The 14,920-nt window shown below is 40.5% G+C and overlaps 2 protein-coding genes across 2 annotated transcripts; both read right to left on the bottom strand.

Moving 5' to 3' along the window:
- Positions 1 to 616: 616 nt before the first annotated feature.
- Positions 617 to 5,085, bottom strand: LOC128621594 (ras-related protein Rab-3A-like). Its single transcript, XM_053647470.1, has 4 exons — positions 4,464 to 5,085; positions 3,694 to 3,812; positions 3,420 to 3,544; positions 617 to 964 (listed from the first exon to the last, which is right to left on the bottom strand). The coding sequence occupies exons 1-4, from the start codon at positions 4,689 to 4,691 to the stop codon at positions 780 to 782; spliced, it is 657 nt and encodes a 218-aa protein (XP_053503445.1). The 5' UTR covers positions 4,692 to 5,085; the 3' UTR covers positions 617 to 779.
- Positions 5,086 to 7,486: 2,401 nt separating this feature from the next.
- LOC128621592 (gamma-interferon-inducible lysosomal thiol reductase) lies at positions 7,487 to 12,458 on the bottom strand. Its single transcript, XM_053647468.1, has 7 exons — positions 12,251 to 12,458; positions 9,813 to 9,992; positions 9,509 to 9,583; positions 9,177 to 9,269; positions 8,401 to 8,553; positions 8,230 to 8,298; positions 7,487 to 7,691 (listed from the first exon to the last, which is right to left on the bottom strand). Exons 1-7 carry the CDS (start codon positions 12,335 to 12,337, stop codon positions 7,632 to 7,634), a joined length of 717 nt encoding a protein of 238 aa, XP_053503443.1. The 5' UTR covers positions 12,338 to 12,458; the 3' UTR covers positions 7,487 to 7,631.
- Between the last annotated feature and the right edge of the window lie 2,462 nt (positions 12,459 to 14,920).

Below are 14,920 nucleotides of genomic sequence, written 5' to 3'. Positions count from 1 at the left end.
CGCACGCGCGCTTTCTCTGGCGCCCTCTGGTGACTCCACAATGTACTGCAGCTGTCTTCTGCGCATGTGCAGTCTGCTCCTGTGGAGCGTTCCCTCGGTTTTGACAGTGAAGTTAGTGTGTGTTAATGAAGTGTAACTGCGCTGTTTTGTGTTAAAAATCAGAGAAATAGAAAAAATACAAATTATTTAAACATATTTATTCCTAACGAGGAAATATAACTTTACAAAACACATTACAGCAGAATAAACTTTACTTAAAATTTGGTTTTATATTTATAAATCTGTACATAAATATCCTTTAGAGTTGTTGCTTGGTGACACAGACACAACAAATATAAATATTACACTGATTTCCACTGCAGCCATAGCTACTAAACAAACACATAAATAGACATTAATAGAGATCTGTTAAAATACTGTGTTATTTATTTATTTATTTATTTATAAAACTAAAATTTCTTGCATATTTTTTGACATCCAGTTTAGAAAATATTGTAAAATCCCTCAACAAAGCTATAAGGTTAGTTAGCTTGTATTGTCTGGGGATGTTCTTTAACACTAGCTAGTTTTATTTTGAGATGTTCTTCTTCTGAGACGTTAGTTTATTGTTTCTAATGTTATTTCAGGAATTTTATGAAAGCTAGCTAGCTTTTTCATGGTGATATTTTTAAATGTTTCCTAGCATCATTTGGGAGTATTCTCAAAAGAATGTCCTTGCTATCATTTGTTTCTGGTCTTGTACATGTTTGTATGCTGTGTGTGTGTGTGTGTGTGTGTGTTCAGCATGCACAGTCTTTGTGTGAGCGTTGTGGGTGGTTGTTCAGATCCGCCCCCTGAGGAACGCTGCTGTTTGTCAGTGTGTCCGGACTCTCCTTCATTCTCTCACAGATTACATCCACTAAACACTCAAACGTCTGCTTCACGTTCACATTCGCCTTCGCACTCGCCTCCAAAAACCCCAGACCTGAAAAACACACACAGCATCAAAAGTCAGAGCATACAGTCATGGCCAAAAGTTTGCGATCACCAACAATTTCATGCAATTTTTCGCAGTTAATTAGGTTTACCTCGGTTTGGGCTAGCTATTGGGCTATTTTGTGTCCGTTTGTGCTTCTTTCACCAAATACTGCATGGTATTCGTGGTGACTGTTGTGAAGTTGTGTTTTTTTAAAATAATAATTTATAGTTTTTCACTGTAACAAAGCTTGCAAGGTGAGTTGGTCTCTTGTGTTTTCAGACAAAAGCACCTTTACTCCGTTCTACAGCTTTTGTTGGCACATGAGAAGGCCACCAAAGCAAAGACATAACCCGAAGTACATCATACCAACAGTGAAACAGGCCCCGAAAGTTATGATTTGGGGAGCAGTATCCGGTTCTGGGCATACAGGACTGGATTATGCCAAAGAACACAACAATTAACGGAACAGTGTATCTGAACGTATTGAAAGAGAAGCTGCCAAATTTCATCAACATTCACAATATCAGCCACTTCCAACAGGATGGTGCGCCGTGTCATGGCACAAAGGCTGTCAAATCCTGGTTAACCAAGAACCACATTCCGCTGTTGGAACCATGGCCAGGAAGTAGTCCAGACTTGAACATCATCGAGAATGTATGAACAGTAATGAAGCAGAAGGTGTCTGAGCGCAATACAAGTTCTGAAGCCGACTTGATCAAGTGCATCAAAGAAGTCTGGGTGCATGAGATAAAGCCGGACTTTTGCAAGAAACTAGCTAGGTTGATGCCTCGGCGCATTGAGACAGTTATAAGAAACAAGGGGTTTCACTGCAAATACTAAGAACTGACAACGGTATGTGAACAACGCGTTAAACAAGCAATAAATAATATTTACTCGATTTTGTTGCTGTTGTTGTTGTTGGCATGGTCTATAGCTGTTTTCATGAACAAATGTATAGTGATCGCATAATTTTGGCCATGACTGTAGGTAGTATTACCACCCTAACCATACTCCTTTGTGTTGTGTAAGCATGTGGGCGTGTCTTGTATTTCTGGCCCATCCTTATTTTCTGATTGGCTGAGGTCAGAGGTGGGAAATAAAGAAGTGCAATTATTTACTGTACTTAAAGTACTTAAAGTTTGGATCTTCAGAGTTATTAAGCTAGCTAGCAAGTCATCAGGAACATACAGTCCCCTCCAAATCTATTGGAATGGCGAGGCCAATTCAGTTTTTTGTGCTGTACACCGAAGACATTTGGGTTTGAGATCAAAAGAATTTCAGCTTTCATTTCCTCATATTTACATCTAGACGTGTTAAACAACTTAGAACATGGCACCTTTTGTATAAGACCAAAAATATAGGAAGAGAAAGTAAAAGTAAACACTTAATATTTGGTTGTATATCCCTTGTGTGCAATAACTGCCTCAATCCTGCGACTCACTGACACCAAACTGCTGGTTCTTCTTCTGTGAAGCTTCTCCAGGTTTTTCCTGCAGCTTCTTTCAGTAGTTGTTTGTTTCGGGGGGTTTCTCCCTTCAGTCTCCTCTTCAGGAGGTGAAATGCTGATCAGTTGGGTGAAGGTCTGGTGATTGACTTGTCCAGTCTAAAACCTTCCACTTTTCCCCCTGATGAAGTCCGGTGTTGAGGTGTGTTTTGGATCATTGTCTTGCTGCATGATGAAGTTCCTCCTGATTCATTTGAATACATTTGTATTTTGTACTCTGTAAATTATCAGACAGAATGTTCCTGTAAACTTCTGAATTCGTTATGCTGCTCCATCATGAGTTCCATCATCAATAAAGATTAGTGAGAATATTCCAGAAGCAGCCATGCAAGCCCAAGCCATGACGCTACCTCCACCATGTTTCACAGATGAGCTTGTATGTTCTGGATCATGAGCAGATCCTTTCCTTCTCCACACTTTGGCCTTTTCATCATTTGGTAGAGGTTCATCTTGGTTCCAGAACTTGGAGGTTGGTGGAGGCTGTTTGTGACGTCACTGACTGTTGTTTTTAGGTTTCACAATGTCTCTCACAATGTTCGTCATCAGCTGTTGTTTTCCTTGGCCAAACTGTTTGATGTCCGGTTGTTAGTACATCAGGGGTTTCTTTCTTTTTCAGAACATTCCAAATTGTTGTATTGGCTACGCCCAATGTTTGTGCAATGATTCGTAATGATTTTCCCTCTGTTCTCTGCTTCAAAATGACTCGCGTTTCTTCCACAGACAGCTCTCTGTTCTTCATGTTGGTTTATCCTTTTTAACAACAAATTGAGTCTTCACAGGTGTAACCCAGAGATCAAAGATTTATAGTAACAGCTCATTCACAGGGACGTGTACAGAGGACGCTTCGCTAATAACAGACAGATTAATAAACGTGTTTAATTGTTGATATGGTGAAGTTTTCTGTAAAGAGAATAAACGTTTAACAATGTCGTGTGTGTGTGTATGTGTATAACTGACCGAGTTGCTGTGACAATTCTCTCCCTCGGTCCAAAGTGATGACTCTCTCCTCCTCCAGATCACACTTATTTCCCACTAAGAGCACCTGAGCATTCTCCCACGAGTACGTCTTAATCTGAGTGGACCTGAACACACACACACACACACACACACACACACACACACACACATTTAGACAGTGTGAGAAAGGGATTTACTCTCTTTATGATGAAACAAACTGATATTAATAATCAGGTCTGCCATTGACAACAGGTGTGTGTGTGTGTGTGTGTACCAGTCCTGAACAGCACTGAATGACTCCTCGTTAGTGATGTCATACATCAGGATGAAGCCCATTGCTCCTCTGTAATACGCTGTAGTGATCGTTCTGTACCGCTCCTGTCCAGCCGTGTCCTACACACACACACACACACACCCCCCTAGTTTCAGAGATAATACAAAATGTATTCCAGTCCACAGAGCACTGTGTTCCTGAGATCTACCAGTTCCTACTCCAATCCTGAGGTCTAGCAGTTCCTGCTCTGGATCCTGAGATCTACCAGTTCCTGCTCCAATCCTGAGGTCTAGCAGTTCCTGCTCCAATCCTGAGGTCTACCAGTTCCTACGCCAATCCTAAGGATTACCAGTTCCTATGTCAGTGCTGTGGTCTACCAGTTCTTGCTCCAATCCTGAGGATTACCAGTTCCTATGTCAGTGCTGAGGTCTACCAGTTCCTGCTCCAATCCTGAGGTCTACCAGTTCCTGCTCCAATCCTGAGGTCTACCAGTTCCTGCTCTAATCCTGAGGACTACCAGTTCCTGCTCCAATCCTGAGGTCTACCAGTTCCTGCTCCAATCCTGAGGACTACCAGTTCCTACGCCAATCCTGAGGTCTACCATTTCCTGCTACTGTGTTTCTGACATTTACCAGCTCCTGTGGTCCTGAGATCTACCAGGATTGGAGCAGGAACTGAGGTCTACCAGTTCCTGTGACTGTGTTTCTGACGTCTACCAGCTCCTGTTCTGAGGACTCTCACTGAGTAAATCATTCTCGTGCTCGTCCTACCCAAATCTGCAGTTTGATCCTCTTGTCATTCCTGTAGATGGTTTTGACTTTGAAGTCGATGCCAACCGTGCTGACGAATGCCGGCGTGAACGAGTCGTCAGCGTAGCGGAACAGGAAGCTGGTCTTTCCCACACTGCTGTTCCCGATGATCAGGATCTTGAACATGTAATCGAAGTTCTGATCCACAGAGTCTCTGTGTCCGTAATGAGGCTCATTAACTGATGCCATCTGGGAGAGAAACAACAAAACAATGGCACGAGGTACTGCACAGTAACTCAGTGTTGATTTGAGACATTACCGCCCTACAAACAATCATCCAGGTACTACATAGTCAAGTAGGGTATAGAGTGTAGGGCAGTGGTGTCAAACATACAGCCCATGGGCCAGGACCAGCCAGATAAAGGTTCTAATCCGGGCCACAAAATTCTTTTATGGAGCTTCCACACTGGCGGTTTGAAAAAGTGGTCATTTGAAAGCTGTCATGCGGACCGGGAAGCACACCGCGGTACCGAACCCGAGCCTACCTGTAGGAGGTGGTGCGAGTTCTGTTGCACTGGAACTGTGTCACGATTCCCGTGAAAGTGAACGCAATTCGTACACAGGTCCGCATTTGTTCAGCAAGTACAATAACCTGCACATGTGTTTTAAACGATGACGACGACAATCAGAGAACAATCGCACTCGGATTCAGACGACAGAAACGTACCAGTGTGAAAACCACCTCAGAATCCGTGTTCTTAATTAAAATCATCTTGTGGACATGAACCGAATTTAAATGGAGAAAGAGCTACTCTCTGTAATTCCACTAGGGGGCAAAATAGAGCAATAAACTCAGGGTCATAAACTCCGCTATTGACCAAATGATGAAACTAATGATGCAATTCTTCATTAGCAAGATAAAAAGATGAGGCTGTAACCATTATATGTTTTTAAGAACTAATTTTCACAGGTTTATTATTATTTTATTTTTTGTTTGAACATCAATTTTGCAAAACTGTAGCTACTGATTGAATCTGCAGATTCATGACAAATAATGTTGTCCATTTCAGTTCCAAGTAACACTACAAACTCTGTAATGTGGCTCGTTATCTAAAGCTTTTGTGTTTTAAACAATGAAAAATAATGAGTAAAGTTTTTAAATCTGTTTTTTAAAAAAAACAACTAAAACAGCCTAGAAATATCTGTACATGTTTACATTTATTAATCTCAGGATCCTCAAAAATGCAGGAAATTCTGGAAATCCGGAATTCACGACCATCTCTATCAGCACGCAGATTATTTTTAATCTAGTTTAGTAGCATACTTTTCTGTCAAGCTATCATGTTTACTTTCTTTATCTTCAGGCCCTTGGTTTTGAAGTTACGTTTGCAATAAAATGTGTTGAATTAATGCCGAAATCTATGTTAATTATAACATAATGTTACAGCGGATCATTTTTTTTCTACATTATTAGAAGCAATTGGAAAAATATGTATTATATACACAGATAGTATACAGTCTCAGTACAGTATCTAGAGATACCAAATGCAACCTTTTACTGATCATGAAGGAGATACATTTTCTAACTTTAATATCTATATTTTAATATAATGTAAGGTACATAAGTTTATAGGGCTGGGTGATATGACGATATAATATCGATATCATGATAAATTGTGTCACAGTACACTTTTTGCAAATACTGTGATGCTCTGATTATAAGAAGTTAATTAGGTGTTGAACATTTGTGCTAATTATTTGAATTTATTTGTTTTTCAGGTAAGTAATTAAGTTTTGTTAATCACGATATACAGTGTATTGTGTATTGTAAAAATGTCTTTAAGTGTTGTGATAATGTTTTGTTTTATTGTTCACTCCAGGTACACAATACTCTAAAAGCTAGTTAAATAAACACCACACAAGCTTCCCTGGGTACAGTATACACACTATAGTTCACAAAACATGTCGCCTTGATGGTAGGACAAGGAGTATAGATTAGTACCTTTAGTTCTGAGAGGGTTTCAATTAAATACAGATTCATTACAAATACATTTCTTAAGAAAAGTAGGAATAAACCATTTCACTGCTCTGTCTCCGTGTATAAATGTTTTGACGTCACATTTTCTCTCTGCAGCAGTAAAACTGTGATTAGTATTCATGTTGTTGGACACTAGATGTCCTCCGTGTCGTCACTTTAAAGCACTTTATCCTTCTCCTTAATCCACTCAATCAGATTTAGATTATTCCAGAAGCGCGCGCGCGCACACACACACACACACAACAATAACTTGACCCTGCATTCACTTCTCTCTGATTTTTACATTTATAAATAACACCTCCATCATAAACGACATGAAATCCGTCAGCTGTGAATCACAACAATAACAAGATGAATAATAACAGCGCAGATTCTACTCCAATCAGCTGACAGGTGAATTAAATCAGCCAATCACAGCAGAGAAACGCGTGCTGCTGTATTAACAAGGCACCAGGAGGTAAATAATAATAATAATAATAATAAGGGTTTACTCCATAAATAAAAGATATTTGCTTACTTTTTCATTAGCAGTGTTTCTCCCTCGCCTCCGTGTGAAGAGCTCAGCGCGATTAATCCCTTACAGCACTGCGCATGCGCACTCAATTTCACTCAAATGGGTGACTGTCGTTTCTAATTAAATTCTGATTTTAAAACGTTTCAGAATCTCTGTTTACACGCAGTGTAGTTCCATAAACAGATCAAATTGTGAATAAATCTATTCATTCTTTATTTAATCCCATTTCTTTATTCATCGTTTGAAAAACAATAAAATAATAATAATAATAATAATAATGCATTTCAGAAATTGTTTAAAATGTGTAAATATTATTTCTGAACAAATGAATTTTTCCATATGATGTTTGCAGAACAGTTTTTAAATGCAAGGCTTTCTGTGTCCTTGTTTAACCTCTCTCTCTCCGTCTCTCTGTGTGTTTTATGTACTCTCAGCATCCACACTCCTGTCTCTGATTAAACCTCTTTATATAATGATATGAAGACACTGGACTGATGTTTAAAAAACTGTTTTATTAAAGTCATTCGCTCTAGTGTTCACACTCGCACAGTGAACAGCGTGTATAAAAATCACAACTGCGTTACATTCATCATTTAATGATATAATGATTCAGGATTACAGTCAGATTTAAACTTCTTCAGCAGTAACTTGTCTTTACCACCTTCTGTCCGAGAGTGCACGCTGCCGGGGCCTGACCCTGTAACACACACACACACACACACACACACACACACACACATTAATAAACACCACAGTCCAGCAAGGAACACTCACCATCCAGCAGCAAATTAACTTTAAATCTTAATGTTCTGTCCATCTCTCTCTCTCTTTCCATCCCTGTGTCCATCACTCTGTCTTTCTCTCCATCTCAGTCTCTCTTCATCTCTCTTTGTTCCTCCATTACTCCATATCTTTGTTCCTCCATGTGCTACTCTGTCTTTCTCTCAAGCTTTCTTTCTGACCCACTGTTTCTCCAGCTGTTTGTCTCTCTGTCCATCCCTCTGCTGTGTCTTTCTGTCCCTTTATCTTTCTGCCACTCCATTTGTTTATCCCTCCATCTGCCTTCTGAATTTCCTTCTGTCCCCTCTGTCCTGTCCCCTTTCCCTCCATCTTTCCCTCCGACCATTCCTCTGTCAATCTATCCATCTCTCCATCAATCTGCCTGTCCCTCTATGCTGCTTTCTTTTCATTTCTCTCTCTCTCTCTCTCTCTCTCTCTCTCTCTCTGTCACTGACCTTGTACAGACTGCAGACGAGTTGGAAGAGTGAGCCCATTGCTTTCTTCTGCAGGTCATCAGTGTGCTCCTGTAAACACACAGATAATAATCATGATGCAGGAAGTGAAGTGACAGATTAAAGAAGAAAGATTAAAGAACGGTGTTGGATGAAGAGAGTAATAGTTCTCACTCCGTTGACGGTGATCCACGGCACGTATTGATGCGGTGGCTGTAAAGCGGCAGTTTTCTTGGCGTTCTGGTGCATTAACTGGTTTCCCTCGTCACCGTTCACACACGCCATGATGTCACCGAAGCGCGTTTCTGGGCTGAACAGGGCGAGACACTGAGGACAAACAACAGACCGTCAGTACATTGCAGTGAGGAACTGACCGCTATGATAGAGAACCTTTATCATACGCAGAGGATGATGGGAATGTGTGATAGATGTGTATCACAGAAACCTCAATCATTGTTCAACGTGGATGGATGCCAGACTGATGCCAGTATGATTTGGATTAAGGCTAGTCCAGGTCATACTGACACAAATCATTTATTCCAGGTTAAATATGAGGCCAATTTTCATTCACTTGAGGATCAGACAGGGCCAGGTCATGGCTTATCCCAGATTACATTAAATGAGACCGAGTCAGATTGAGGCCTGCCCCAGTTGGGTTAGTTTATTCCAGATTAAATCTGAGGCTACTCTGGGTCCACCTGAGAACAGTAAATTAATCTGGGTCAGGCTGAGACCAGTGAAGTCAGCTTAATTTGTCCCAAGTTTAATTTCAGGCTAATCTGCATTCCACTGAGTCTAGTGTGGGTCCAACAGACGCCAGTCCGAGTTACAGGAAGTCAGTCCGAGTCAGATTGAAGGCAATCCCAGTCGGGTTTGTTTATTTCTGATTAAATTGCAGGCCAGTCCCCGGTCAGAGCAGAGGTGTACATTCAGTGATAATGAACACTTACAGATTCCGCCGCCTTCACCACGTCCGCGGCCGCTTCCATGCAGTAAATCACTGCATACTGAGCACCACCCTTTAGCTTATTCAGCACACACGTCTGAACACACACACACACACAAAACATTCATCAGTGTAATTCATTTATTTACACTGTGGACCAGCTGTTAATGTGATCTACCACTCACTTCCTAACATCACACCACAACACACACACACACACACACACACACACACACACACACACACACAACATGACTGTTCATCCAGCTGAACACACCTGTAATGACATCACTGACCCTGCCTTTCTAGCATCCTGATCATTTTCTACTGTCTCACCTCGATCATGTTGCCCAGACACTCGTCTGGTCCGTGCTGACAGGTGAACTGGTACTTGTCTCCAACCTGCTGCTCCTGCAGCACACAGAACCGGGGGTTAGTGAGAACTCAGCGCTTTTAAATTCTGGATTGTGATTGGTCAGGAGGTGGTGATTAATTCTCTTTAACAGCAGCTCTGACAGTCGCGCAGGTTTATATTAATGCGCTCATTCCAACACGTTATCGTTTCTATAGTAACGGCTATAGTACAGCGAATGCGCTACTAATAATAAATCGTGATTTGATAACTAATCAACTTCAGTACCTGAGCATTGCCGTACGGGACGAGCTCCACATTCATGATCTCATTCAGCATGATGAAGGTCGGCAAGAGCTGCAACGCCAGGAACTGCCGACAGCCGGGACACAGAGACTCATAGTACAGAGACACAATCACAGAATCAGCGCTCCTACTGGAGTTCACCTGCACACACTGCCCCAGTACCTACACACACACACACACACACACACACACACACACACCACAGTTACATTAGACGTGATTACTGCCATTAGTTATAAAGCATTACTCACGATTATTTCATGGTTTAATGTTTATCCTACGTTCACACCAATCCTATGGCACGTGTTTCTTCCTTTTTAAAATCAAGCTTTATTGAATGATTTAAAAAAAAAAAAAATCTTGGCATTGAGATATTAGAGAACTTACAGTCTGTACAGTATTCTGCAGAGGTTTTTTTTGTGATTGTTGCGGCCAAAAATGCTTGAGTTTTTTGTGCTTGTTTAGCTGAAAAACTACTTGAATTGACAAAAATTGCAATTGCACAGTGATGTTTGTTGGAAAATGAGACCTTTTAGCTGTACTCATGTTCAACGCACCAATGCACGTTGGGATGATGTTACATGACCCGTCTTGGCCCAAATCTGCGGACAATCTGCTGTAATTGTGAAAAATTGCAGGTTTCTCAGAATATTGCGGAGTTTGCTTGATTTTTTGTTAATTTCTGCGATCGCAAAATCACAGAATCCTGGAGGGACTGACTGTCATGGCCCCCAGGGGCAGGTCCATCTTGGGCCCCTAGAGGGCACCCTGACTGTCTTTGAAGAACAACTTCTTCTGTTGTCTCCCTTATTTCCTGTACTACTCATGCTCATTTGTTTGTCGTTTGTCTTGATTAGTTACCCTATTTAAGTTCTCTGTTCTCCTTCCTGTCCCTGTTTCCCTGGTCCCTGTTTCGGTTCCCTAATAAAAGAAGTTCTGCATTTGCATCCACCTCCACAGACTCCCATCATGACACTGGCTTACAACATTGACATGGACATGTTTTAAAGTACAGAATACACATGCATATACATTAAGTTCCCGAATGTAAGTGATGAGTCCCTCTGAGTCACCGCTAAGTGGCATAAAAACATTCCTTAATAAAGACCTTTCTATAACTCGTATAATAATAATAATATTATTATTATTATTATTATTATTAATAATAAACTGTTAAATCCAGGCTCACCATGCTTATACAGAATTATTACTTTTCTATTTATTCTATTCTTCTACATTATTAGGTGTTTACACATTACTCAAACGTGAAGAGAGACAGATATACAAACTGATGGATAGATAGATAAATGAGGATCCCATTCTCCATATGTCATATGAATATATCCAAAATAAAGGGATGAGCATCTCTGACCCAATTTATTTGAAAGGAAACAGCTTAATGATAATAATCTGCAGATGACTAGCGCTACCCAGATCTTTTGATGTTTTACAGTAAGCTCTGCCACTTTGATGTTCAGTAGTGATTAGATTTTGGGGCGTGGCTGTGGGGATTTGCGGTGTTCATTCAGCTATGAGAGCGTTAGTGAGGTTGAGGTCAGGTGGTGATGTGATTGTAAGGAAGCTCCAGTTCATCCCAAAGGTGTTCAGTGGGGTTGAGGTCAGGGCTCTGTTCAGGACACTCAAGGTCTTCTACCTTCTTCCACACCTTCACACACCACGTCTTCATGGAGCTCGCTTTGTGCACTTTGTGTCACATGCTGGAACAGGTTTGGGCCTGACTGATGTTTATTTCCTGCCTCCATGACACCACGTGTGGTCAAATCCTGCACTTCCAAGAAGTTTTGATCCACAAAGTCTAACGCCATCAGCTGTATTATTGTTTAACATAATTCAACTCACTCACCATCTCTTCGTTGAGATGCTTTTCTCCTCACAGCTGTTGTAAAGAGTGGTTATTTGATTTAATGTAGCATTCCTGTCATTCCAAATGAGGTGTTTCCTTGTTCCTCAATGGGTAGATTATTATACCTCTGAGACTGCTGTGCGTGGAAACTCCCAGGAGATCAGCTGTATTTAAAAAATACTGAAACCAGACCGTCTGACACCAACAATCATGAGTCAGTGAGATCACATTTTTCCCTGTTCTGATGTTTGATGTGAACATAAACCGGTCAGGAGCATGCTGCTTGCTGATTGGCTGATTAGATCATTGCGATAATAATTGCAACACTACTAAAGTAACATTACCTTAACTCAGGTCAATGTGTTTTCTAATGGAAATAAAGCTACATTACAAAAAAAAAACAACAAACATTTTCCTTCAGTATAACAGCTATAATAATAATAATAATAACAAGATTTGAAGTGTGACGTTTCAGTGTGTGACATTTAAAACAATCAGCATGCACTATACAGCTATATATACCGTGATTCCCGTACGCGCGTGTGCACTTTCTTACCCCGCATCTGACGGCCGGTGAGCTCGCGCCCTCGTACACCAACACGGAGAGGCAGGCTAGCGCGAGCGCGGACTTCAGGACACACATCCTTGCACCCGGTCTGTCTGTCTGTCTGTCTGTCTGAGGGAGAGGGAAAATAAGAAGTAAAAGAAAGCAGTGTGCGGTAAGCGACTCAAAACTACTGCTTTTATTTTACGCACTTCCCCATGCTGTGACGCGATTGGCTCCGGGGACGCTCGATCTGTGATCTGATTGGCTGAGAGTCACGTGGAGAAGCGTCATTAAACACCAGCAGAACTATGGCGGCTATAGAAGCAGAGAGAATCACAAAGTACACCACTTTAACACACTTTAAACAACATTCACACACACTCACACACTCCGAATGAATTGTAGTAACGTTAAAAAGCTGTAAGTCACACGACACACACACACACACACACACACACACACACACAGTTTAGCACACTCCTCACGCGCTCTGACATTCATTAACCTGCTATAAACCCTGAACTGTATACACTAATTTATTTATTTTGTGCTCAAATTCTAATTTACATCTCCAAATAAACTGCTAACTGCTAGTTATTTTTTGTCAGTGTCTATGTACTGTTAAAAATTTAATTACAAATATTTCTTCGACCAGCATCTGGTGTATTATTTTGCAGATTTGATGAACAGTTTAGTTGCTGGAATTAAAACCAAAAAGTACCTGTGTGTGTGTCTCTCTCTGTGTGTGTGTGTGTGTGTGTGTGTGTGTGTGTGTGTGTATGTGTATGTATATGTTCATAACTGATTATAATTATTCAGATCTCCTGTTACAGAACAATACTGAGTGATGATGTAGCGTGATGAAGGGAGTCACCCCGAAGTGGATTCTTTTCCTCTGACAGCACGTCTGAGTGTTTTATTCCTCTTACACCACAGCAATTTGCCAACAAGTGCAAGTGTACACATTGTACATTTATGTACAGTGTCGTAGAGTTAGTTCCTGTTGTGACAAACATTACAGCAGCTATAAACAGTCGTTCCCTCACCAGCCCTCTCTTTATTCTCTCTTTATTCCCTCTCTTTATTCCCTCTGTTTATTCTCTCTCTTTATTCTCTCTTTATTCTCTCTCTTTTCTCTCTTTATTCTCTCTTTATTCCCTCTCTTTATTCCCTCTCTTTATTCTCTCTTTATTCCCTCTCTTTATTCTCTCTCTCTTCTAGTTAAGCAGCTTGTCATCATACCGAGAAACCGCAAAGAAGTGCGAACTCCTCTGTCCTGAAGATTTCGGAAAACGTAAAGTCACCTCTGACTGTTACAAAGCGCTGACACTGGAGACTCCTTCCATACATGTTAAATAAATAAACGTCTCATTACTTTAAGAAAACTTCAACAGATTTTAAAAATATGTTTTTATTAGTTGAGCGTCCGCCGTACACGTCCCCGTGAATGAGCTGTTGCTATAGAAACTATAACGTATTAGAGCGAGAGCATTAATATTAAACCTGCGCTACTGTCCGAGCCGCTGTTATAGAGGACTAATCAACACCTTCTGACCAATCAGAGTCCAGAAATCAGCAGCGCTGTGACATAACAAAAACAATCAAACAATAATTTATACTGGATATATTGACATGGAGAAGGTTTTCTCCTCAGACCAATCAGCTTACATGTTTACATTATTAACACCAGAATCATGGCATGAAAACTTTCCCTCATGTCATAGCTATTGTTTTAATTTCCTCCTTTACCTGAGCACAGAGCAGGAACTGCACTAGCATGCAGGGCATTTTATTCATTCAGGGGGAAGTTTGGGGAAATCCAGACAAGACTCTTTTCCATTTTTTCTTCTTCTATTTTATGACGTTTATCAAAAACACTGAACAGAAAGTATTTTAATAATCAATTCATCACTCTTTCACAGAAGAGAAAAAATAAGCAAGCCTAAAACATTTACTTTCAGATATCACTTAAATTCTTACTGTAAGTGCATTTTTAAAAGGGGAATTACAGGGTATTAGGCACAAATTTTTATTTTTTATTTTTTTTTTTTGCGATTTTCCCTTTAATTTTGTGAGCTTCATATCTTGTGGTCAAAGCATCCTGAGACTTCTGAGAAGTAAGTGAATTCCTGAAACATTCCTACACCCTCACGTCGATTTGCTTTTACGTACGAAATGTGCTGTTTACATAAACCCGCCTTACATGCTGACATTTTTATATTAATATTAAACATATTAATAAATCCATTCATATCTGATTTACTGGCCTACCAACTGGTGATGTTATTAAAACAGGAAACTAGAAATGAGGAAGATGTGTATGGGTGTGTGTGTGTGTGCATTGTTTCATCATTTGTGGTCAAATTTTTCATCCACAAAGATCCTGTTTCGTCTTTCCATTGAAATCCTTTAAAAGTGTCTGATGGGGTTCCATCCAACCGCATTAGGAAGCTGAGAACCAGTTAACTATACAGCAAACCAGCAGGGGGGAAAACCTTCTAAAATAAGTGTACTGCATCAGAGATTGGGGCGGAGCTACAGATCACACTAAAAAATCACACTAATGCATCTGGTATTGAACAAATGAATACTTGTAGTAACAGGACACACTAGTAACTTGAGTATGAATGTGTTTACACTGTAAATATTTCACAACTGTCTGGGCAATCTCTCTCTCAC

The sequence above is a fragment of the Ictalurus furcatus genome, chromosome 17 (assembly GCF_023375685.1).
Source record: "Ictalurus furcatus strain D&B chromosome 17, Billie_1.0, whole genome shotgun sequence".
Taxonomy (NCBI): domain Eukaryota; kingdom Metazoa; phylum Chordata; class Actinopteri; order Siluriformes; family Ictaluridae; genus Ictalurus; species Ictalurus furcatus.
Note: the sequence above shows the minus strand (reverse complement) of the source record. Positions and strands in the feature narration are given on the sequence as shown.